The sequence below is a fragment of the Berghia stephanieae genome, chromosome 3, assembly GCF_034508935.2.
Source record: "Berghia stephanieae isolate SIO BIC M18660-M18661 chromosome 3, UCSD_Bste_1.3, whole genome shotgun sequence".
Lineage (NCBI taxonomy): Eukaryota > Metazoa > Mollusca > Gastropoda > Nudibranchia > Aeolidiidae > Berghia > Berghia stephanieae.
The window spans coordinates 96,496,715-96,520,742 of record NC_088362.1 but is presented as its reverse complement, the minus strand read 5'-3'; the positions used below and the strand labels follow the sequence as shown (position 1 = coordinate 96,520,742).

The 24,028-nt window shown below is 34.3% G+C and overlaps 1 protein-coding gene across 3 annotated transcripts in view; it reads right to left on the bottom strand.

Moving 5' to 3' along the window:
• Positions 1-648: 648 nt before the first annotated feature.
• Positions 649-24,028, bottom strand: part of LOC144968925 (gamma-tubulin complex component 2-like) — a 40,983-nt gene continuing 17,603 nt past the window's right edge. Inside the window, exons 13-31 of one of the 3 annotated variants that reach the window (XR_013644695.1) lie at positions 23,120-23,164; positions 22,618-22,710; positions 22,341-22,402; positions 21,788-21,830; positions 20,315-20,386; positions 20,069-20,130; positions 18,970-19,082; positions 18,464-18,614; positions 15,022-15,201; positions 13,647-13,720; positions 12,928-13,028; positions 12,418-12,488; positions 9,585-9,747; positions 8,682-8,825; positions 7,633-7,755; positions 6,705-6,868; positions 6,093-6,181; positions 3,623-5,244; positions 649-3,252 (exon numbers count right to left, since the gene is read on the bottom strand). Coding sequence is in view for 1 of the 3 variants with exons in the window: in XM_078907783.1 (XP_078763909.1) it covers positions 5,150-5,244; positions 6,093-6,181; positions 6,705-6,868; positions 7,633-7,755; positions 8,682-8,825; positions 9,585-9,747; positions 12,418-12,488; positions 12,928-13,028; positions 13,647-13,720; positions 15,022-15,201; positions 18,464-18,614; positions 18,970-19,082; positions 20,069-20,130; positions 20,315-20,386; positions 21,788-21,830; positions 22,341-22,402; positions 22,618-22,710; positions 23,120-23,164 (1,845 nt within the window). In the remaining 2 variants the exon portion in view is untranslated. Of the gene's footprint in view, positions 5,245-6,092; positions 6,182-6,704; positions 6,869-7,632; positions 7,756-8,681; positions 8,826-9,584; positions 9,748-12,417; positions 12,489-12,927; positions 13,029-13,646; positions 13,721-15,021; positions 15,202-18,463; positions 18,615-18,969; positions 19,083-20,068; positions 20,131-20,314; positions 20,387-21,787; positions 21,831-22,340; positions 22,403-22,617; positions 22,711-23,119; positions 23,165-24,028 lie in introns of all 3 variants that reach the window. The other 2 variants (XR_013644694.1, XM_078907783.1) reach the window with 2 other exon arrangements.

The window sequence follows — 24,028 nt, the reverse complement described above, 5'->3', positions numbered from 1 at the left end:
CGTGTTCAATCATTTGGATTTCACGTGGGTCTTTTTTTTACGTTTTTTTTGTCAGGTGTGTTTTGTGTTTTTCGCACCGCGGCATTTCGGTTCTCGTAATGGCATTACAGTTGTTATATGCACATGCGACGACAGAAGAAGACGCTATTCTCTTTCTTCAGACGAACAGTGTATTAACAAGAACCCCACCAAATTGTGGGACTAGCAATCGAGTTACCACTTTAATAAAGAAAAGTGCCACAAGTGACAACAGGTACTGGCGTTGCCCTACCCACAAGAGTATCAAAGTTCCCTTAACCTTCTAGCGTTCAACCCGACAAAAACCGACAACACACTGACGTCATCGCTAACGGTCAACCCGACACAATCCGACAACGGGATTCTGCTGTCAGCACGGTTCAACCCGACAGAAACCGACACCAATATTTTGAAGTTTTTCATTGGTTAATTTATTATTAGTTTTGACCTATACAAGGTTAAGGGTCAATCTGAAAGCTTCTTTTGACCTTTAACCTCGTGATACAACCGTGTTTGCGATCAAAAGCGTCACTTTTGGCATCATTTCTCCTTGTTTGTTCATTCCATGTTCCAGCCGAGCAGTGAGTTTCGGTTACACACACACACTCTCTCTCTTTCTCATCTTTCTCGTTTTTCTCTTTTGTTCCTCCCCTTCTTTCTCTCCTATTTAGATTTGCATTATTACTCATTTCACTCATTTTTTCAAGCTACCAATTTTTATTTTGATTGAAAACTGACACAATGTTGCTTTGTATTATTCCCACAGGCATCCAGTGATGAACCAGAACCTCCTCCCTCAGATGCAACATGGTCGGAAGATTGTTCTGACGTATTCATAACAGATTTCGTTCTGAACTCCGGTCCACAACATGCTTTGCCACCATCCACACGTCCCTTGGACTATTTCTTTCTGATGTTTCACCTTGCCCTCATCAACACCCTAGACGAGGAGACTAACCGCCATGCTGAGCAGTCCATGGAGGAATCAGCCAACTCAGCATGGTATGAGACGGCAATGGAAGAATTGCGGGCGTTCTTAGGAATCCAGATAATTTTTTGGAATTAGAAATCGACCTCATCTGTGGTGCTATTGGTCAGAGGATAGACGATATAGGGACCCTTATGCGAGTTCGATCATGACCATTATCCGTTTTAAGAACTTGAGTAGATATTTCCACTGTCGGGATACACAAGTCAACAGCCTCAGTGTGGTGACCCTGATTATGACCCCCTCTTCAAAATCAGAAATATTATAAATGTGACAAAGGAGACATTCCGCAATAATTTCACTCCAAATCGAGAACTTAGTGTGGATGAAACAATGGTAGGCTTCAAGGGAAGACTTGCCTTCAAAATGTATATGCCTGCGAAGCCTACTAAATGGGGCCTCAAATTTTGGACCATTTGTGATGCAAGGCTGGAATATTGTATTGGATTTGATATCTACACCGGGAGGGCTGGAGGGCGGGATCCATCTCAGCCCCTGTGTTTAGAAGTGGTGGACTATTTGTGTGCTCCTCATTATAATCAGGGTCATCACATTTACCTCGACCTATTTTTCAAGTGTTGATGTCGCCAGTCGCCTCCTGTCCCACGACACATTTTCCTGTGGAACGGTCATGCCGAACAGAAAAGGTCTCCCTCCATCAATGAAGTCTAAACTACGAAAGGGAGGCCTTCGTCAAATGCAAAAAGGGAATTTTTTTGCCACCAGCTACCATGACAAAAGGCCTGTCCACCTCCTTTCGACCAACCAAGTTATAGGTAGAGCTGAGGAAGGACGTCCATACCCACTCATCGACTACAACAAATTCATGGGTGGGGTGGACAAATTCAACCAACAACTCAGCTACTACCCGGTGGGCAGGCCTAGTAAGAAATGGTGGCGATATACTGTCTGCCATTTGATCAGTGCATCTGTTTACAATGCTTACATCGTGTGGTCTAACAGTGTTAAAGATTATGAAGTAGCCAAAGGTTATGACCACATGATGTTTCGCATGGATTTGGCAGATGCACTGATCAATGGCTTCACAAGCAGAAAACTGCCAGGCTGCCCTTCAAAACAGAACATTGTTGCTCTAGAGAGCATTAACCAGCATAAGCTAGTGCGTTTTGTGGGCATGAGGAAAGTGTGCTGGTTGTGTTAAAAAAACAAAAGAAAAACTAGTATCGACTATATATGTCCAGATTATATGATTTCACATTATTTTATATTGTACAAGGATGATTCACTATGATGTCATTTTTTAAAGGCGGCAACTGTCAAACAGACTTGGACACATTTCTGTTTAAGCTTGACACCCATCACAACAAAGGGAGCCACCCACACAGTCAGGACACAGCTTCATCAAGATGTTCCAAGGCTCATCTGACCCTTTGTTCAAAATTGCGCAAGTAATTCTGTACTGGGAGGTCCAGAAAACGACATTGTCACCTACATTTAGGGATATGTCGCCAAGAAACTCATAAGAATAGTTTGTGGTCTGTGCAAGACAATAAATCTCATCCAGGAAAGTCCCTTGTCAGACTCGTCTTATTTCATATCAATGAAACATTTATCCCGACCTAAAGGAGGGTGGACTAACAATACTATCACCTACCCTGCAACATTGCCTCCAATTCGCTGAAATCGTATTTCGCAATGGAATCAACTCCTTGCGTGTTGTTACTGGCGTAAGGTTCAGGCTTGTCAAGAAAATGGCAGAGGCCATAATGGACATTCCACTTGACTGCAGGAGTGAGAAGAACTGCTCAACGAAATTCCTTTAAATGAACCTCTACACTACTATTAGACAGTATCATTTCCTGAGATGTCACAACCGTGAGATGGACAATGGTGGCTGCAATAGGGGGAGGAAAAGAAAAGCTCTAACGGTTGCGACACACTATTTCAGTTCTCGTAATGGCGTTACAATTGTTATATGCACATGCGAGGACAGAAGAAGATGCTATTCTCTTTCTTCAGACGAACAGTGTATTGACAAGAAACCCAAATTGTGCGACTTGCAATCGAGTTACCACTTTTATAAAGAAAAGTGCCACTAGTGACAACAGGTACTGGCGTTGCCCTACCCAAAAGAGTATCAAAGTTCCCTTAACGAGAGGATCGTTCTTTGAACATCAGTGTCTGCCTCTGAGGAAAATTGTTGAGCTGCTCCTTTTGTGGGCTTTCAAGGAGCCGATTCTAAATAGTACAGGGCTCACTGGAGTAAGTGAAAATTCAGTTATACACTGGTATGGTTTTTCTTCAGAGACATTTGTTCGTGGTGGGTTTTGATTCTAAAATGTACATGGCTCACTGGAGTAAGTGAAAATTCAGTTTTAAAATACACTGTATGGTTTTTCTTCAGAGACATGTGTTCGTGGGGGTTGATCTAAATAGTAACAGGGCTCACTGAGTAATGAAATTCAGTTATACACTGGTATGGTTTCTTCAGAGACATTGTATCGTGTGGGTTTTGATTCTAAACTATTTCAGGGCTCACTGGAGTAAGTGAAAATCAGTTATTACACGGTAGGTCTCTTCTGAGAAATTTGTTCGTGTGGGTTTCGATTCTAAATAGTACAGGGCTCACTGGAGTAAGTGAAAATTCAGTTATACACTGGTATGGTTTTTCTTCAGAGACATTTGTTCGTGGTGGGTTTTGATTCTAAATAGTACAGGGCTCACTGGAGTAAGTGAAAATTCAGTTATACACTGGTATGGTTTCTTCAGAGACATTTGTTCGTGGTGGCTTTTGAACAACCTGTACCAAACAGGTGGTCCAGGCCTCACAGTCGAGATCTACGAAAGTTTAGTGGCCAAAAGGAAAAACAACGTGGGCCGAGTTGCTGAGCAACGGTGGGTGGGGGTTTGGTGGTGTGTGTGTGTGTAGGGAGATGGGACAACGGATTTCTAGTGGTCGTGGATAACGACAGATCAGCGGCTAGACTGTTGCCACTTATTCAGGAGCACATCGTCCTCGGTTCCACTATACATAGTGATAGCTGGGCTACATACAATGGGATAGCCAACCTCCATACCAACAGCTGGTGGAGAAACAAACAGCTAACTTTGTTGACCCCCAGACAGGTTTTTTTTTTGTTTTTAAGGGTTTTACATCGCTTGCAACACATTTAGGTTATATCAGCGCCAGTAAAATGGAAGAAAATGGGATCGTAAAAAGTTCTAGAATTACAATTAAAGCACCCAAGAAAAAGTAAGACATAGGGGAACTGGGAACAAATAGGGATCAGATGTAGAATGCAAGAGCATACCACCAATGTACTTAGCTTGAGATCACCTATAAGTCTCATCCGGACACAAGCACAGGCGCATGCACCAACACTATTGAGTGTTATTGGAAGAACTGCAAACGCAGGTTCAAGTCTATGCTTGGTGTCCACAACAGTCAACTGGCATCTCATTTGGATGAATTTATGTGGAGGGAGCTACACGGGAAGACCCACCAAGAAGCCCTTCGACATATTATTATTACATACTATCCATGTCATGTCCCGTCCTACATGTTAAATATTGCTGTTGACCAGGGACCCCTTGTAAAGCGCTTTGAGCACATTTAGTGGATATTGCGCTATATAAAGCTCAAAAGTTCAATTATTCTCCATCTTTCGCAGTGGTATCCAGTATAGGGTGAGTTATGAATACTGTATACTACTAGTATTCTGAAAAAAAACCAACAAAACAAAACAAAATCCTGTCCAGATCTAATTATCTATTATGAATCTAGAACTAGATATAGATTTAGATCTTGAAGCAATCTAGATTTAGATCTAAAAAAAATAAAAAAAAATTTTAAAATAAAAATTTTAGCCAAAAAATAATTTTAAAAATAAAAAAATTTGGCCAGAAATTATTTGGGTCCCCGAGTTTGCGATAGTACCGGAGTGGAGCCTCTGTGGTAACCTACCTACTCTGTGGTGTAAGTCAAGTAAGATCAATTGCTGGCAAGTTGACTGGTGTAGATATAAACAGAATTGAATTATTTCCTTCAACATTTCATGTTCAGAAGTTGTTTGAATAGGTTCCTTTTGAAACAACAAATTGTTTTTACAATGTGAAAAAGGAAGCCCCACTCAATGTTAACAGAGGAAATACTATTATAGATCTCTTTGACCACCTCTCGATTCAGCGATTGCTTGTATAGTGTCCAGGCACATAACGGGCAGCCTCTGGTTGTTGACTTGTAAAAGAAGTTAGACTACTGCTGCTGCTACTGCTACCTGGAAAAAAAAAAGCCAAAAAACATTTACAATGCTTGCTAAACAGATCCTTATACTGGATTATCAACACTTCTGCAAATTAATCTTCAAAAAAAAAAGAAATATGCACAGAAATTAATAACCTCGCAGAATCTAAAATGACAGGCAAGATAATCACTTTTGAGGTCCTGACAGCTCAGTTGGGAGAACACTCATTACTCATTTCACATGCAAAAGGACCACATTCAATATCAGTTCAGGTGGTCGCGATTCTTTTTTCTGAAACTGTCCACCCAGCAATGATTGGGTAGCTGGGTCTTTTAGATCTGGTGGAAAGTACCGAACAATTGACCAGATTAGGATAAACTCCAGCTCCATGGACCTTATGTCTCTGAAGGTCTATTTTTATAACCCTATTCATCTCGATTTGAAATGAAATTTATGAAATTAGAAACAATGCAAAGTGACTGATACTGATACACGTCTACTTTTGTTAGGGAAGCCATACAAACAGATTGGTTCCACATTGACAATTATAACATTCAAGCATATATAAACACTGAATAAAATCTTTTTTAAACACAAGAGTAACCAAAAAATGACCCCTGCTTAAAAAACAACCTGGCTGAAAGTAGAGCCAGAACATGCACAGATTTATAGAATGGAAGAAAAATTTTGAGCCTGAAATATTTATCATGTATTTTGTTTCTCTTTTTGAAACATACTTTTTCTATGATACTACATAGTTGTGACGTGCACTGATCATGGAAAAAACAAGAAATTGCTATACATGTGTGAGTGTGTGTATTTCTTACCCTTTTAAATAGTTACTCATATAGATTAATCAAAGCAAAATGCATGATACAGACCTGTTTCAGAAACAACAGAATTTTCCTTCATTGCTCTATCCCCTGACATTTTCTCTAACTGTTCCGTGTAGAATCCATTGAAGTTTAGTCTGAAGATCAATTAGAAACAAACCATTTAGTATCAAATTATAAGTCACAATACTGGATTTACCAATAACTTTTTAAAAAAATTTTGCGTAAAGAGCAAACATTCACCCCACACTTTGAGGACAGGATGAGATTTCAACCAAATTGGAATATATCAATTCATATTAGTCCATTACTGAATAGGAAAACCATTTGAACTATTGTGATATTCAAACTTATCAAGGATTTAGCATCAAATTGACAAATGGCATGCACTACACTAGAAAATTGCTGGCACTGTACTATTATTATGTGTTATTTCCTTTTCTTTTAGACAACTTATTATTTGGCTGTCTTTTTTGTTTTGTTTTGGATCACACATGTTTAATCAAAAACAAACTGCAGAGGAGGCTTGAGAATCCATAAATAATATCAAATCTAATTATAATCTGCCATTATTTTTGTGAAAAATAACAACAAATTTTTCCTGGCTGATGAAAATGAGCTACTGTGATAAAGATCAAATGTTCTGAATGACAAACACACCTGTGAATGATATTAATAAGTTTGTTATAGTGAGCCTCCTTGCTTTCATCCATGATCCTGTCCAACAACTCCAAAAGATATCGAGAGAAATTGTTGTCAAACATCTGGATGGTCTGCTCAAAATTCTCATCCGCCAGTTGTTGTTCTACGTGCTCCGACAAAACCTTCAAGAATGAGAAAAATTTGAAATGCAACAGCTTTTACTTTCTTAAAAGATTTTTTTTGCATTGTTAATCATTAAGCTACAGTAATGCATGAGTTATTTGTAAATATTCACCAGATGCATTAATCAATTAACGAATCAACAACGAGCAAAAATATTCACAAGATGACTGCCATACACGTTTTTCACACACAGAGAGAGAGAGAGAGAGAGGGGGAGAGAGAGGGAGAGAGAGAGAGAGAGAGAGAGAGAGAGAGAGAGAGAGAGAGAGAGAGAGAAGAGAGAGAGAAGAGAAGAGAAGAGAGAGAGAAGAGAGAAAGAGAAAAGAGAGAGAGAGAGAGAAAGAAGAGAGATAAAGAGAGATAAGAGAGAGAGAAGAGAGAGAGAGAGAAGAGAGAGGAGAAGAGAGAGAGAGAGAAAAGAGATGAGAAGAGAAAGAGAGAGAGAGAGAGAAGAGAGAAAGAGAGAGAGATAGAGAGGAGAGAGAGAAGAAAGAGAGAGAGAAGAGAGAGAGAGAGAGAGAGAGAGAGAGAGAGAGAGAGAGAGAGATAAAGAGAGAGAGAGAGAGATAAAGAATATATATATATATATATATATATATATATATATATATATATATATATATAGAAGGTTAACAGTCAAATAATAAGATATAACGCACAGCAGATCTCATTGGTAATACTGATGAATAAATGGAAATTCACATCACTAAAAAACTAATTTTTTTTTTCCAAATATATAATCACGAAAGTTAATTGAACAAACCCTTGATGCAGTTTTCTTCTTCTCTGCATCCTCCTTGCGTTCTTTGTTACTCATCGATGACTGAAGGGAACTATCTCTGAGTCGTTCAGTCTCAGAGTCAACTGAAGCAGTCTTGCTGACACGCTGGTGAAATGATAAAAAAGCTCAATTTGGATAAGGTTATGAAAGCTGTGATAATAAAGAGAAAAATTGTTTGGAAAAGAAAACTGAAATCAAATCATAAAATAAACCATGATCTTAAAACAAAATAATAACAAGCGTAAATGTTTAATGTTAACTCATCCTAATAACTTTTCATGCTTCATTTTTGAAAATACCTTTACATTTGAGAACAAAGTTTTTAAAAAAACAAAAAACAGAAAAAAGATTTTAAAAAGCCAGTTAGTCAATTGTACACAATCTTAACTTATGAGTTTAAAGATAAACAAGGAAAACCAAAATTGTCTGTTTACAATTTCTCTTAATATATAAAAATGTGCATAGTTTCCAACTTATTAAAATTTTTTAGAATATGGCTCAATTGTGATCCTCTTGATTTCCTACTGAAAAAATAATCAACCCCCAGATTGCCGAGTGAAAAACAGGTTTCAATCCGTAAACTTCAGGAGAGGATTACTCAGAGCTGCCAATACACAATGACAGTAAAACAGGATAAAACCTTTAATAGTCAAGATTTTGATTTTAACAACTGGGATTTTTGCTGTAAGCCAAAAGCACAAAGACCTATTTCTATTATTCTATTTAGGCTCATCACAACAAAAAGGCATTAAGAACTGAATGTTCAAAAGACACTCAAAGATATTACATGTGTAAATATTCCTAAGTAATCAAGAGAAAAAAATAATAAAAAAAGAAATGGAACTTTAGAAGAAACACTACTATGATTGATTCAATTCAACCCCCCCCCCCCCCCCCCCCCAAGTAAAAAAAACAAAAACAAAAAAAACCAAGGAAAATTACAGAAAAAAAAAAAAAAGGAAGAGTGGCAACTTTTGAGTTTACTCTCTCACTAAGAACACAATGAGGATGAACTAAGATAGACTATTTACCTGAACGTAGTTAGAGAATGTGACACAAACAACCAAAAGCTTATCCACAATTCTCAACAAGGCAGTGTGAGTCAACATACAATCTTTAAGGCAAGAGTCCAGGAAGTCAGCATGGAATGCTAGGACGTCGTCTAAAGTGGTCACCTGTATGGAAATGTGAAAGACAAAAAGAAAAAATTGTTGGAGTAGTGAATGTATTGAGAGAAACACTTAATTAACCCAGAGATACGGATATGACTGCCACTGCCAAGCAAATGTATGTGGCCTAGGACAAATGGCAACATTGCTCAAATGACATATTCTCAGATACTTATATTTTACTATACAAAGTTGTTTTCTAATCTCTGTCCACTTTATATCTCATAAAATCATCTTTAATAATTTAGAGGATTTTGAGACAAAGTTGTTATGATAGGAAATTTTCTGACTGAATACTGAATTTTTCCACTTTATTTCAAAAAGAAACTGAGCATCCTCCATTTCCTGGACAATATAGACTTGGTTCAATCAAAGTAACTTTTTATTTTAGCGAGCTCAATTTAATTTTGATACAATACAGTCTTTCCGCAATAGACTACACTACCTTATTCAGAGGATAGCAGGCAATTGTTGTTGTCCATTCCATGCTAAAGATACAGGGATACATTCTAATTGGATCAGTATGAAAGCTCAAAAAGACTTTTTTCTTGGTTATACAGTTGAAAGCTTTGAGAGGAGAAGAAGCAAAAAAGAGGAAAAGTAGGAAATAAGGACAAAAAAAGTAGCCACGGTTTTCATGAGTGTTCTTATAGATTTTTGAAAACCTGAATTATATATTCAATAATTGATGAATTTCATGTGTATATGTGGCAGGCATGTGAATGGCTTGATTAAAGTGATTATCCATTATCCAGATGTACCTACTTTGGACATGTTCTCTTGAAAGGCATGCCAGTTGGGTTCTATCACTTCAAACATCATGTAGTACTCAAAGTTTTGTACAAAGTTCAGCATTCGTTGACGAAGGGCAAAGGCTGAAAAATACCAACGTGTAAACATCTTGGTCTGCTTGTTCACCATCCACACACTGAGAAAAAAAAAACAGGAAAAGAAATAACTGAAAATGTATACATCTGCATTCCTTGACAGTATTTTATATTTTGATTTAAAAAAAACCATGGCAATTACTTTCTTTGAAGTAAGCTTTTTAAATGGTATATTTTAAAAATGAAAGACTTTTGCCATTCAATTAGCTATTTTGATCATTTATCCTATTACCATTTGCTAGTAAATAACTTTCTGAAGTCTGTCTTTTCAGCATAAACATCACAATGCGACCGAGCGGATTGGCCTATATTTTGTACCTAGATTCATGGTCTCAATTCATTTCACCTGAGCTCACATGAGGAACTGCACTACTACGGATACCTGGAATATTTCAGTTTTCCCTCAATATATACTCTAGAGAATGTAAAACGGGGATTTTATTTTACTTTTTCAAACATTTTATTTATAACCAGACAGGAAAAAATAATATTAAAAATGAATCCAGCCCCAAAATGTTAACCCAAATTGTAATTATAATATTTATGTTACTAACCCGAAACATAAAGACCTCAAAATAAACATTAATAAACATTCAATAGACTTTCATACACCGTCAAAGACAATCAATATTATTTGCTTTTTGTAAATTTAACAGTGCTTGAATTATTTTTGTATCATAAAGGCCCAAGAAAAATTTGAACCAAATAAAGGATGAAATTAAAGAATAAACAGAAGAAGATAGCTCTGTAATGAAAAAATGAAGTTAGCGTGGAAAAGGAAAATAGAAAGATTCCAAACATGGAGAATAAATCAGTTCTGGGAGTTTGTTAATAAGTGTCTTGATTAGTTAAAGAAAAGTTTTGTTTTACAGCTTAAAAGCGAGTAAATAGGTGGTTGAAACATATTTTTGATGAAAATATTTAATTACACGTGATATACAAATGGAATCCACTGCAAAATGCTTCACCAAGAACGATGAGGGTTTTTGTTTTGTTTTGTTTGAGTTTTATTCAGATATTTATAGCTTTATTTCCTAAATAAATAAAAAAACAAAAACAAAACAAAACACCAAAAAAAAAAACCCCCAAAAAAACAGTGGTAAAACATACAGAATATTGACAAATTTTTCAAAGACAAAAAATTGAACCCTTTAAATAAAACTAAAAATATAATTGTAACAAGTAAAACATGCACATTTATACGGCATGTTTTCAATTTAACCAATGCAAGGGATTTCACAAAGCTTTATGGAACCAAATTTCTATTTCAAATAGTACAGGTCATCTACTAGGCATCCTTTTTTGCATCACGCCATTACCTTTGTGTCAAAAGGCAGGTACTCATTTACAACTGAGTTGAATGGGTTAAGTGTGTTAAGCACTTACACATAAATCTAATGGCGATTGTAGGTGTGATCACCAATTGGGTCAGCATTGTTCAACATTAATTGACTTTGTTAAAAGACATTATTCCCCTCAGCCACTGACAATCAGTGACTATCTGCTGGTTGAGTTTTAAAAATAGATATTAGATTGCACATTGTTATAAGGAGAAATACAATATTACAGAAGTATGAACAATATACCAGTTTTTGCAAAAACCTTACCGATTAATTGTGCTGCAAAACCTTGAAACAATGTGCAACATAACTTTGAGCAAAATTAAATAAATAACAAAAACAGAATGTGTATAGAATATAAGAAAAGAAGCATGGCATCGTTTGACATTATCCAAAGGTATTGAAAAAAAAAAGAACCATATATGATATCCAAAGATACTAAAGCAAATAACTATAAAAAGGAGTTACATGTTAACACACGTTTTCCAAATACATTACAAATTACATGAATTATAGGCTTTACCAGTGAAAGGACTGAAAGAATTTCTTTTAATTTTAAATATAACTTTATCAATGTTTTGGTACAACACATATAAGGCGTATGTTACGTTTTGCCAATCCATTTTTATTAAATTCATAAGACTGGCAGTAAGGAGATATTGACCACAAGAAAAATATACACATTTTGTTTGTTTGTTTGTTTGTTTGTTGCTTTAGGTCTCTTCCAACACAATTGAGGTTATGTGAGAGACCGCTGAAACAAAAAAACAAGCAATCTAACAAAAATAGTACAAATGTAAATCAAAATCATAACCTGAAGATATACACATTTTAAAAAATGATATAATCTTTGGGAATTTTTGTATTTAAGCAACCATTGATAAAATTAATCTTTATACAATGCAATTTTACAGGCTATTTTTTTATGATATCCATTGGGACAATGAAGAAGAGACCATTTGATTTTGACATTTATCGATAATAAAAGCAATAGAAGTTTATAAATGAACGTTTCTGGTTTTTTTTAAGTTTACAAATATTTCTCAACATTGTTCAAAACAAAAATATATCAATTAGTCACACAATTATATCAAAATTATACATGATCAATTTTGAAAAATCAAAATAATGATGGGATGGAGATAAAATGGGAACAAGTCAAAAAAGCATAGTATTCAATTAATCGAACATTTAATAGGAATTCATTGAAACAAAAACAAAAAAAAAAAAAAAAAACAACATAAACATCAAACACAGTTATGATTAAAACAGTTTTCTTTTACATATCTCATAACACTTGTTTAAATAGTTTTGTCCACTACAAGGAAGAATAAAAACAATAACAGAAAACAGTTGAGTATAACTACTTACCTGTTGAGTTGTCTCTCTACATGTTTGCAATAAAACAGATGTCTAAATAGAATCTGATACCTCGTGAGCGCCTGAAATATGGACATGAAATTCAATTATTCAATTGGTCTTTTATGCTGTCTTTTTTACTGTCTTACAATATTCCTTTGTCAAATTAAAATTACATTCATTAACAAAAGAGAAACAAAAAAAAAAAAAGAAAGAAAGACAGAAAGAAAGAAAGAAAGAATGGGAGAAAGATAAGCTTAAGAAAGAAACTATACATGTTGAATAATTTTCCTAAAAACCAATATTACAGAAAACAAAGTATTGACTCAGTCAAATTATAAAAGAAACATTTTTGGCGACTTAATTTAGCATCCCCCCCCCCCCCCCTTTCCTAAATATCACATGACAAAAGCAAATTAATTATTTTTAAAATAGGAGGCAATTTTCATTCTCTTTTTTTCCTTTGTTGTTACTGTTAACTACTGACTTAAACAACAAGAACAACAACAAGAAAACATTTACCTTCCTACTTAAAACAAGTGAAGTTGGCCACTTGACAACATAGTCAAAAGTAAAAGACTCTAGACCAGAGAGGCGAATGTCTGTTGGGTCAATTCGATATTCTGAAATAATAAAACAAAACGATTCAGAATCAAAACAGAACATCATCAGTACGTAGCACAAGATGAGACATTGGTGAAAATTCCTTGTGTGTTTTAAAATTAAATATCAATGGAAAATCACTGTCTTCAATTGTGCACAGTACTGATGACATTATCTTCAACCTTCGAACCTTGAGCTCTGGTTTATATTTTTATATTTGTTTATAATTATATTTGTTCAAAGAAGAAAATGAATTTGAATTGGAAAAAAAAACAAAAACCAAACCAATCCAGTTCCAGAAAGCAACCATAATATAGTGGGGAAAAACCAGTGCTTTGAGTTGAAGTTTCAAAATTGCTTGGGTCAAAGAAGTGTAATTCAATGCTACAACTTTGTTGAGGTAAACTCTAAAGATATATATTGACCTGTGTTGATAGTTCCAAAGATTGTGCAAAGCATGTCCAAATGAACAATGGAAGAATTTTAACAAGCAACATTTTAACAGAGAGATTTAGCTAGTCCTCTCACCCTTACGATAATTAATTTGAATTATGCATTCATCAACTTATCAACCAACTCAAATACAATCCCAGGTCAATGTATTCATCCTTCTAAAATCTGCCCATTTTATGACCTACCTTTCTCCTGTTTTGATTCAATGGCAAGGATGTATAGCAGCTGTGATGTGAGATCATAGGGAAGGAGATCAATTCTGGAATGGGGAGAAATCAGTTTGCAATTTAAATTCAAGTCGTTTACCATAAATCTAAATGTAAATTTGTTTCTTGGCTACCATGTCTTTTTTCCACCACTCTATAGAGTGGCAAGGATAGCTAATTTAAACTTAATGGTCAAACTTTAATCTGTTGTCCGACATTGCAAATAACTGATCAAGAAATGTCAAATGAGTGGTTAATAAGTCCACAACAAAAGAGATGATAAATGTTGGAGCATTATTCATTTACCTATTTTCAATTGCTTCATCTGATTTCCATGAAAAATGTCATTTGGGCAATCAAATTTTAAAATTTTCTAAAATCATACAATTGTAATATAGGAGCACACTTAGTGGCTATTATGCTATATAAATGCTCAAATATATCAGGGCTATTTTAACTTGAATATTTACTGAAATATGATGAAATGATGTTAGTTCACCATCGCCTTGACCATAACGCCCCTCTATGTCTTTAGGAATTGTATCAGCATGGACAAAAGTCGAAGTGAGATCCTTTTCATCTCACTTTGGACTGTCTTGTGTGGAACACTGTACCACAGGGCTTTCATAAACTCAGAATCTCTGTTGATTTTTAGCCTAAACTTAAAGCTTATCTTTTTTAATTTGGATCACATGAATGATTAAATAACAAGTCATTATATTTTAAGCACTTAGAGCACTATACAAAAGTCCATCATCATAATTATTATAATTTTTAAAATCATTTGCTTAAGCTGTTTGAGCATCTTAACTCATTCAATCCTAGAGATTTTTGCTACTTTTCAAAATGGGAAAAAATGTATTAAAAATGAGCATGTACATAGACAGTTTTATTCAACTACCATTAACATGCAAAAAAACTAAAAACATTAGCTTTGATACTACGCCAATAATTTGTCTCAGAAAAATATAATAAATAGGCATGGGGTAAAAGTAACCAGGGTAAACTACAGATATAGTCTGTGTTAGGGTTGAGTGAGTTGAAGTGCTTGTGGCATTACACTCAGATTCTTACGGTACAAAATTAAGTCCTTTCAAAAGGCTCTTTATTCACAAGTGGACAAGTATAAAATGAGTCCCAATACAGTGATGGTGTTGTCGTTGCAAATAAAAATTGTAATAGCACCTTGCAAACCCCTTGAGTGTGTATTTCGTGGATATTGTGCGACAGAAAATCTCCTTTTTTCCCCTATTTGCATGAACAGAAAGACTTATCTCTTTCTTTTTTTATGTGCATGACCTTCACAGCAAAGATCTTATCTATACACATAGACAAATCCAAAATCAAAGCTTACATTAAGTCATCCTTGAAAGGATCAACATTGGCCGTGCTTGTCCTAAGTGCAAGTTCCAAAAGTGACTCCAACCGAGATGTCTGGATATCATCGATGTTTTGTTTCATCTCCACCTCTGTCATGTCCATAAACTGGACAATAAAGTCACCCTTGTCCAGCAAAAAGTAGTGCTTGATTGACCTAGAGATGAACAGAGAAAGAAAAGATAATGATTAGATTTTATGGACATATTATGTAAGGTTACATTTCTTTAAATGAGCCAAATAAAGAGGTAGGAGGGATCTCCCAGGGATGCCACCAGGCAAATTTTAAAAAGCCTGAAAACTTGCGCGGACGAGATACAAATCAACGTCAAGGGCTTTGTAGGGATTTGTAAAATATCAAATTTGGAATATTGTTTCAGTACTTATTATTGCAATTGAGAGCAAATAACACACAAAAGAAAAGAGAATTAACAGTTTTCAAATTGATAAAATAAGGTGCTGAAAACAAAATATAGACAAATTAATATCTATAGCTATCAGGGGTGAGAAAGACTGGTCACATAAAACATTGTGAAGATCATGACCCACCCATGCAACCATAACCTATAAATTTGAACTTCACTCAAATTCACTGAGATGCGATCCAAAATTTGTCTCGCAGCAATTTCTGACACGACTCGGAGAATTTCAAAAGTTGAAAGTGTAATTACATTTGGTGGTTGTAGTAGGGATGATGATGTGGTGGTGGTTGTAGTAGTAGTGGTGGTAGTGATTATAGTAGTACTGATCGTATGGATGATTGTGTGGTGGTGGTTGTAGTAGCTGTGGTAGGAATGATGATGTAGTGGTAGTTGTAGTAGTAGTGGTGGTAGGGATGATGTGGTGTTATTTGTAGTAGTAGTAGTGGTGCTAGGGATGATGGTGTGGTGGTGGTTGTAGTAGGAGTTGTGGTAGGGATGATGTGGTAGTGGTGGTAGGGATGATGATGTGGTGATTGAAGTAGTAGTAGTAGTAGTAGTAGTAGTAGTAGTAGTAGTAGTAGTAGTAGTAGTAGTGGTCTTAGAGATGATGATGTGATGGTGGTTGTAGTAGTAGTGGTGGTAGGGTTGATGATGTGGTGGTGGTTGTAGTAGTGGTGGTCTTTTAGAGATAATTGTGTGGTGGTGGTTGTAATAGTTGTGGTAGGAATGATGATGTGGTGGTAGTTGAAGTAGTACTGGTGGTAGGGATGATGTGGTGTTATTTGTAGTAGTAGTGTTGGTAGGGATGATGATGTGGTGGTGGTTGTAATAGTAGTGGTGGTAGAGATGATGTAGTGGTTTTGGTGAGTGTTTTTTATTCAGTGATAATAATAGCAATTTGTCAAAAAGGAGGAAAATGTCTCCGTCTATCGGTCAAACGCAAGCAAAGTGTAAAAATAACAGGAACATAGTTTTGTTTTGGTATTATTACTAGTATAAATCCATTCTTATCATTAAACATAAATTTACTTTTTGTAAACATTTAATGAATTGTCCTTTCCACATGTTAAAGGCCTACAATGTTATTCAAATAAAAGGCCAGAAAGTGTTGTTTTGTTTTGATTTTTGCTTTATAAAGCAGGCTACAATATCTTTTTTTTTTTACCGAAACCTAGTGGTTATTCAGCTTATAAAAACAACCCAAGAATCTCACAAATTTAAAGTCATAGTCAAAAGGTAAAAAGAAAGAAGAATAAACTAAGCCAATCACCATTGCTTTATTCTAATGTATTATCTCTGTATAACCAGATGATTTAGACTAATGGATGGTTGCGAAAGAAATAGAGAGAGAGAGAGAGAGAGGGGGGGGGGAACTACTCTACCAGAATAATAATTTATGAATTGATCTTAGGAATTCTATATCAAAAAAAAAAAAGAAGAAAAAAAGAGAAATGGAGAGGAAAAAAACAAAGAGAGAGAGAGAGAGAGAGAGAGAGAGAGAGAGAGAGAGAGAGAGAGAGAGAGAGAGGAGGAGAGAGAGAGGAGAGAGAGAGAGATTTGTCCCTCCCCTTCCCCTTCAACCATCAACTAGCTAATCAAAGAACACCACTGGTGGTCTGTGTCAATAGTGACATCTGGTGCCATTCAGTCTGGCCCGACGTCATAAAAACGGGACCGTCACTAAATTTCACGAGACTATTGCACAGGTGTCAAAATATGACATAAGACATAATGGTGATTTTGTTGTTTTGAGGGAAATGTTTGACACGGCAAATTCAGCAAAAAATCACTGTTTATTTATTTTTAATTTTTTTTTTTTAAAGGAGGAATTGTGATGGGGATGGGCGGAGATAAACTACCATTTAGGTGCCCAAATAGTCGACCGACGGTGACAGCCCCAATTATTCACCCGGCGAAAAAGTTCCGGCTCAAATCTCGATGCGTTTTTTTTCTTCTTTAAATTTTTTTTTTTTTTTTTGAATAGTGACGACGGACAAAAACCGGAGGTTCCGGATTAAAACCGGCTGGTGGTAAAAAAACCGGATTTCCGGCTAAAACCGGAAAAGTGGCATCCCTGATCTCCATTTCAAGATGTTTTAAACAATATTAGTATTACATGCTTGACTCATAACAAATTGTCAAAAACTAAACATCAAGGTTACTTAATTTACACGTCTCAAAGTAATATATCTATGGATTAATTTTTTTGTTTGTTTGTTGCTTTAGGTCTCTTCCAACACAATTGAGGTTATAAGAGAGACCGCTGAAACAAAAAAACAAGCAATCTAACAAAAATTGTACAAATGTAAATCAAAATCATAACCTAAAGATATCATAAGCTAAATTATAAATAACCAAGAACAAACAGGCAGAAGATTTACAGAAAAAAAAATATCCCCTGTCAAAAATACAATCACAAACCAAAGAAGCAGGATAGGCTAGTAAAGAGAAAAAGAAACGACATCACTATCGGATCGTACACCCATGCGAACATCATAGGTATATGATTCAAGGGTGATGCTCCCATCCAACCACCCGCTATCTATGGATTAAGCATTTGGTTATCCAATATAGCTTGATAATCATTCAAAATGACTTGTGGTTAGTAAGGAAACTCGATCTTCAGCTCTCTCTCAATAATACACCATTTAAAATCTGACAACAATGTATTATAAGATGTTACTGCGTAATTATCATGACTAGAAACAAATGAAGAAAATTCAGTTAAATAAAAAAAAAAAGTAGCAAGTTCTTTGATCAATGTCTGGTTAAAATGAGATCTTTAAACACATTTTGAGAGACCTTTCTTAACCAAAGTGATTATAAATGGCCTCATATGACTATACGGGTACCATCCACAATGGTAGAAGGAAAAAAAGCCACCAGACACAACAACTAAGACATCTTGAAATTGCCTAACATTGAGTGTACGGGTCAATAAAATGAAACCATTCTCACATTGCTTGACAAGGATACAAAATAACAAAGAATACATACTTAAGCCTTGCCATAAGTTCTTTTTCCTCAACAAGAAGAGTGAGAAGAAGCTGGCTGGCATAGTTGTACGCTTTCTCAATCTGATCAAAGTATCTCCTTTCTTTCACTGAATAGACAAGTTCCTCTGCAAATGGACATTTCACATCTCGCCCTGAAAGAAATTGACATGAAACAAAATAAAATAATACATGTTTGGGAATAACACTTAATTTTTCTAGAGTGAGACATCAGGTCATAAAATCTGTAAACATACAATACAATTCATCAACACTGATAACATGCACACAAAAAAAAACCACCCTTTATAGAAGGATACATCATCATCATTATTATTACTATTATACTCATTATTTATCATTATAATCATCATCATTGTTGTTGCTACTGCTCCTTTTTGCTCATAATTATCATCACCATCATCAATTACCCTTTGACAAGACCAAGTAACCAAAGTCAAGATTAAAATGCAGTAAAGCATGTGCTAAATAAATGCTCTCAAGACTTACCACACTGTCGTACCACATTAAGATACTTCCCAGTGTTAAGAATCTTGTCAGCCAAACGCTCTAAAAAGACAGGAATTCTTTCCTGAAATACTGTGTAATGTTTTTCCCAATAAGTGTGTTGGTTAAGGAATGTTTTAATAGGAGACGAACTCAATGAATGAAATCCTAAATTATAATCATCAATAAAAGAGTACTAAATATGTCTATGACCTCGGTCACGACCTCTTTAACTTGTGAAAATCCAACTATGAAAGAGATTTTAAAATCTACAAACATAAAAATTGTCCTGTGGACATGATTAATTGTGTCAATATCAAAATAAAAACATATCCACTGGATAGTTTTGCACTATATTAATAGAATATTAATAGACACATGGGTATTTGGTTAGAAAATTAACACATTCTTGGAGTTGAACAGCTTGAAACCAAAGCTATCGATTTTTCGTGTCGAAGCGCTTATTGTCACATATTTAAAGCTAACAACAAAGGTCAAGGGAGAGAAGAACTAATAATTTTTAATTCATGAAGTAAAAATATAACTGCTTTGAGTAAGAATTCAAATCTTACAATAAAGCCTGCTTAATGATTACTGATCGCTTATTAGGATAATGAAGTTCTCGGAAATTAAAGCTGTCAGTCACTCTTACACCAATTCATTTATTAGAAAATTCTTCTGAAAGAGATAAAAATATGTTAAAGAAATTGTATTTCTCTCCCTCTCAATTGGAAAAGTCATGAAACCATGAAGTGTTTTACTGTATGCAATTCTTCTGCTTCTTTTTCAAATAAACTGAATCACTCACTCAGCTGTACAGAAAGAGTCTAAATGTAACACAACACAATGCCTGCTATGAGACTGTAAATCAATTGTTTGTTTAAGATAAATCATTTTTTTAAATGTTAACATTCAAGAACTTTGTCAAAATTAAAAGAATTAGTTAAGATTTTAAATCTATAGTATTTAAATATATCAATTTCTTGTGATATTTCAAGACCATCTTCATCGTCTTTTCAATTTTTAGGTGATTTAATTTTTCTTTCTACTTCTTATATAATCCATGACTTTTCATAGTTTTCATACAATTGAAAAAGGATATGAATCGTTGTATTCTTTCTGAAGCTTTTCCTTCTGGATCTTTTCATTTTCCTCAACCAGAAACTGCAAAAGAAAAGAATAATTTTCTTTCAAGAAATGGAAACTTATGATTTTTTGATTTAATATTTCCAAAGTAAATGCAAACAATGTGCACAAAAATAACCCGTTCCACTGAAGTAACAATATAAAATATACTGCTTAAACCTTTGCATGTTAATAAATTTTATTCTAATCAATGAAACCATACCTCAGCATATGGATCTTGAATGACACCTCTATAAATCCAGTTTTCCAAAATTTCAAAATATGGAACACATGCCTGAAAAAGACAAGTTATGATTATCATCATATAAATATTCTATTCCTAGAAAACAGAAAGATGAAAGCAAAGTGGCAAATATAACAGAACATTGATTGTTATTCATTTAATAATGAATCTTAACCAAATAGAAAGAATCGTTTTTCTTATTGCCTTTCTTCATTGTACAATGTAAAAATGAGAGGTGGGGGTGAGGCAACTTTAAAAACAGGGGTCTTAACTCAAAAATTTGATTATCACTGAAAATTTTCGCATTTGGCACCTGAATACCAATAATCCAAAAAAAAAAAACCCCCAAAAAACCCCCATTTTTTTAATGCACATGAAGTTATGTAACAACTACTACTACCATCATAATGACTATTACCATAACAACTATTGTTAGGTATCATGACCATTATCATCATTATTCGATTAAAGCTTTAAAAAAAAACAAACTCAAAAGTTAATTCATTTCTCTTTACCCACAATGTTTCTTGTCATTGCTAATTATTCTAACAAAAAAAAAAAAAAAAAAAAAAAAAAACAAAAAAAAAAAATTAAAATTTTAAAAAAAGATCGCTTTTTCTTCATCTTACTATATAAGGAACAAATTTAGTTTACCCCATTTTTCTTAACTTTTCTTAACTTTAATGATATCTCATAATGCCAATACCAAGCCAAGCCTTTTGACACATGAGGATGATTTTTTTCTTTTTTAATTTTATTTGGCGTTTTCATCATGAGCCAACTAAATAATTTAAGTTCATTCCATCACACAAAAAAAATCCCCTTTATTTTTTTTCATTTAATACAGACATTTCATTTGGTGGTTAAATACGCCATTAAAAAATCAATCATATATTGAACTTAAATAAATACAATACAGTGAATCCGAAAACATTCACAGTGTAAAGTATTTTTAGATGCAAAATTGTATGCAAAAATATTGTAAAATCCAGAAGTAAATAACCAACTGACTTGCTGTGATAAACATGGTGCTTGAATTTCACTGAAACATTATCATTATTATCAATACCATCATCATCATCATTGAAGAAAGAGGAAATCTTCCACTTCAAATTAACATGAAACCAGAATTTGCTGGAAAACTGCCCCCCCCCCCCCCCCCCCCCCCTCCCACCGTGCCGATGATCATGTATCATCTGTGAACCACTGAAAATTTCCAAAATCACGGAATTCTGCTGGAAAATTGAGAGCCCTGTAAACCATTTTCATAATTTTTCTATAAAGTTATTCTTATCCAATCCAAAAATATTTTTGCTAAAGCTCAAGAGCACAAAAAAAAATTTAAAAAAAAAAAAAACAACCCCAAGAAATTGTTATAAAAAGTGAAAATAAAAGAAAGAAAGAAAGAAACCAACAAAACCAAACAGCACTTCATAACAACCCTATACTTACTGACTGGGTGAGATAAAGACATAACTCTGAACTTTTACTGTCTCTGTTTGAAAACGATAAAAGGAAATTGATGAGAATTTTTTTTTACAAAAGGACCAACAAAATTTTCTTATTTCTAATAGTTGAAAGGAAATAGTGTTCCATCTCATTTTTTTGTGAAAAACCTGTCGACTATCGATGATGAAGATAGGAAATCAATCTTGTACGTGAAAACCCGGTATTACCATAGGAAAAAGAAAAGAAAATAAAAGAAAAAATTCTGGGAACATCTTGTCTTTTCAATGGCATGTATAAAAACAAAATTACATGATTCATTACAAAAGAAACATTTTAAAATGATAATTAAAAAAAAAAAAAATACAGATGATATGAAGAAATCCAAATAATAAAAGTTCTCTCCTGACAAATTTTTAAAACCATTTCTGGTCCAGATAATTCTTTAAAATGAAAATGAAAATTCAATTGAAGATATATGCATGATTCTTTGTCCAAAAATGATAACAATAATAATGTTTGAATTTCTACGAAACTCAACGCCACTAGGACCCATTACCCAATCATGGAGGCTGTCTTCTCGTGGAGTAAACTAAGGACGTCCCCACCAATGCACTTCCCCTGGAATAGAAAAGTAAAAAATTTTAAACAAACAAAAAAGAAACAAAATGAATATTGATAGCACAACCTACACCAACAAGTTATATATGAGGAGAAACAGCGGCATTAGGCCTTCATTAATTAAAAAATCAACAATATTAGAACTCACGATTTCCTTAATATGACTGATATAAAAAAACATTATATATATATACAAAAAAAAAAACATTCCTTACCCTATTTACAGAATTAACAACAGATGCCAAGATTTCCAAAATTCTTGAAGCGGGTTGAAGATAGAAAAAGAGTTTCTGTAATGAAAGCTGACCCTGTTCATGGAAAAAATAAATTAAATATATTATAAATATATTTTCTTATCTTAAAGAATGCAAAGAATGAATAAGACAATATCTTCTCTTTACATAACTGTTTACGGTTCATCTAGCATTCTATAGAAATGGAAAGAAATAATAATTAGTGACAGAGTATCAGAGGACAATCTAGTTTTGACATGAGAGAAAAGTTTGAAAACACTAAAGTCAGAAAAAAAATGTATCGGCATATCTATAAGTAAATTTATAAATCTACTTCTGTCATAAAAGAGAGTCCGATTTGATAAAGTGTTCAAAAACTCACAGAATTTAACAAGCAAAAAAGTAAAAATCATCTCCAGTTAAAACATTGGGGCACAATATCAACTTTGGCTTTTAAAATAACACACATTATTACAATACCTACACATTTGATCTGGGTTTCAAGCTGTGCAACCAAGACTAGGTGTTCCTGGGGGGAAAAAAAAGGCAAAAAAGGGATTTTAAATTAAGTAAAATTTTTCATAAACTATCATTATCATCAACATCCAAATAGCATATTCTTAATTAAAGGGAAACGATCCTAAAATAATAATAATAATAATAATAATAATAATAATATGATGATGATGATGATGATGATTATTGTTATTATTATTATTATTATTATATTTTATTTCTCTTGTTTTAAAAGCGGCCTTACAGTTGGCTTGTAAAGTATGACATCTAACTTGATTTCAAATGACCTGAATTATGAGAATTAAAGAATTGTAAAGTACGGTTGATTGTTTTGTTTTTAAGGGTTTTATGGCGCTTGCAACACATTAAGGTCATATCAGCGCCAGTAAAAAGGAAGAAAATGAGATAGTAAAAAGTTCTAGAATTACAGTTAAAGCACCCAAGAAAAGGTAAGACAAAGGGGAATTGGTTCAAATAAGAAACAGATGTAGATTCCAAAAGCACACTATCTAAGTACTTAGCTTGAGATCACCTAAAAGTCTCACCCAGACACCAGCACAAGATCCCACTAAGAGGAGTACACTCAAATGTTTACAAATATATGTTAAAAATTTAAAAAATAACAACACATAACAGTGATGATTTACAAGGAAAAAAAACATCATCTCCCAAAACTATAGCTATACATTCGACTGTTTCCCTCCCAGCAAAGGACTCCAGCCAGGACCAGGACAAGTAATCTCATTCCAAGACAAAGACAGAAAGCAATTGGAAAACAGATACAGGGGGATAGAAGACAACAAGTACCTCCCTGCCCACTATGGGAGGTCAGGAACCCCACCCAGAAAGTATGGTTGAGTATGATAAATGAGCTATA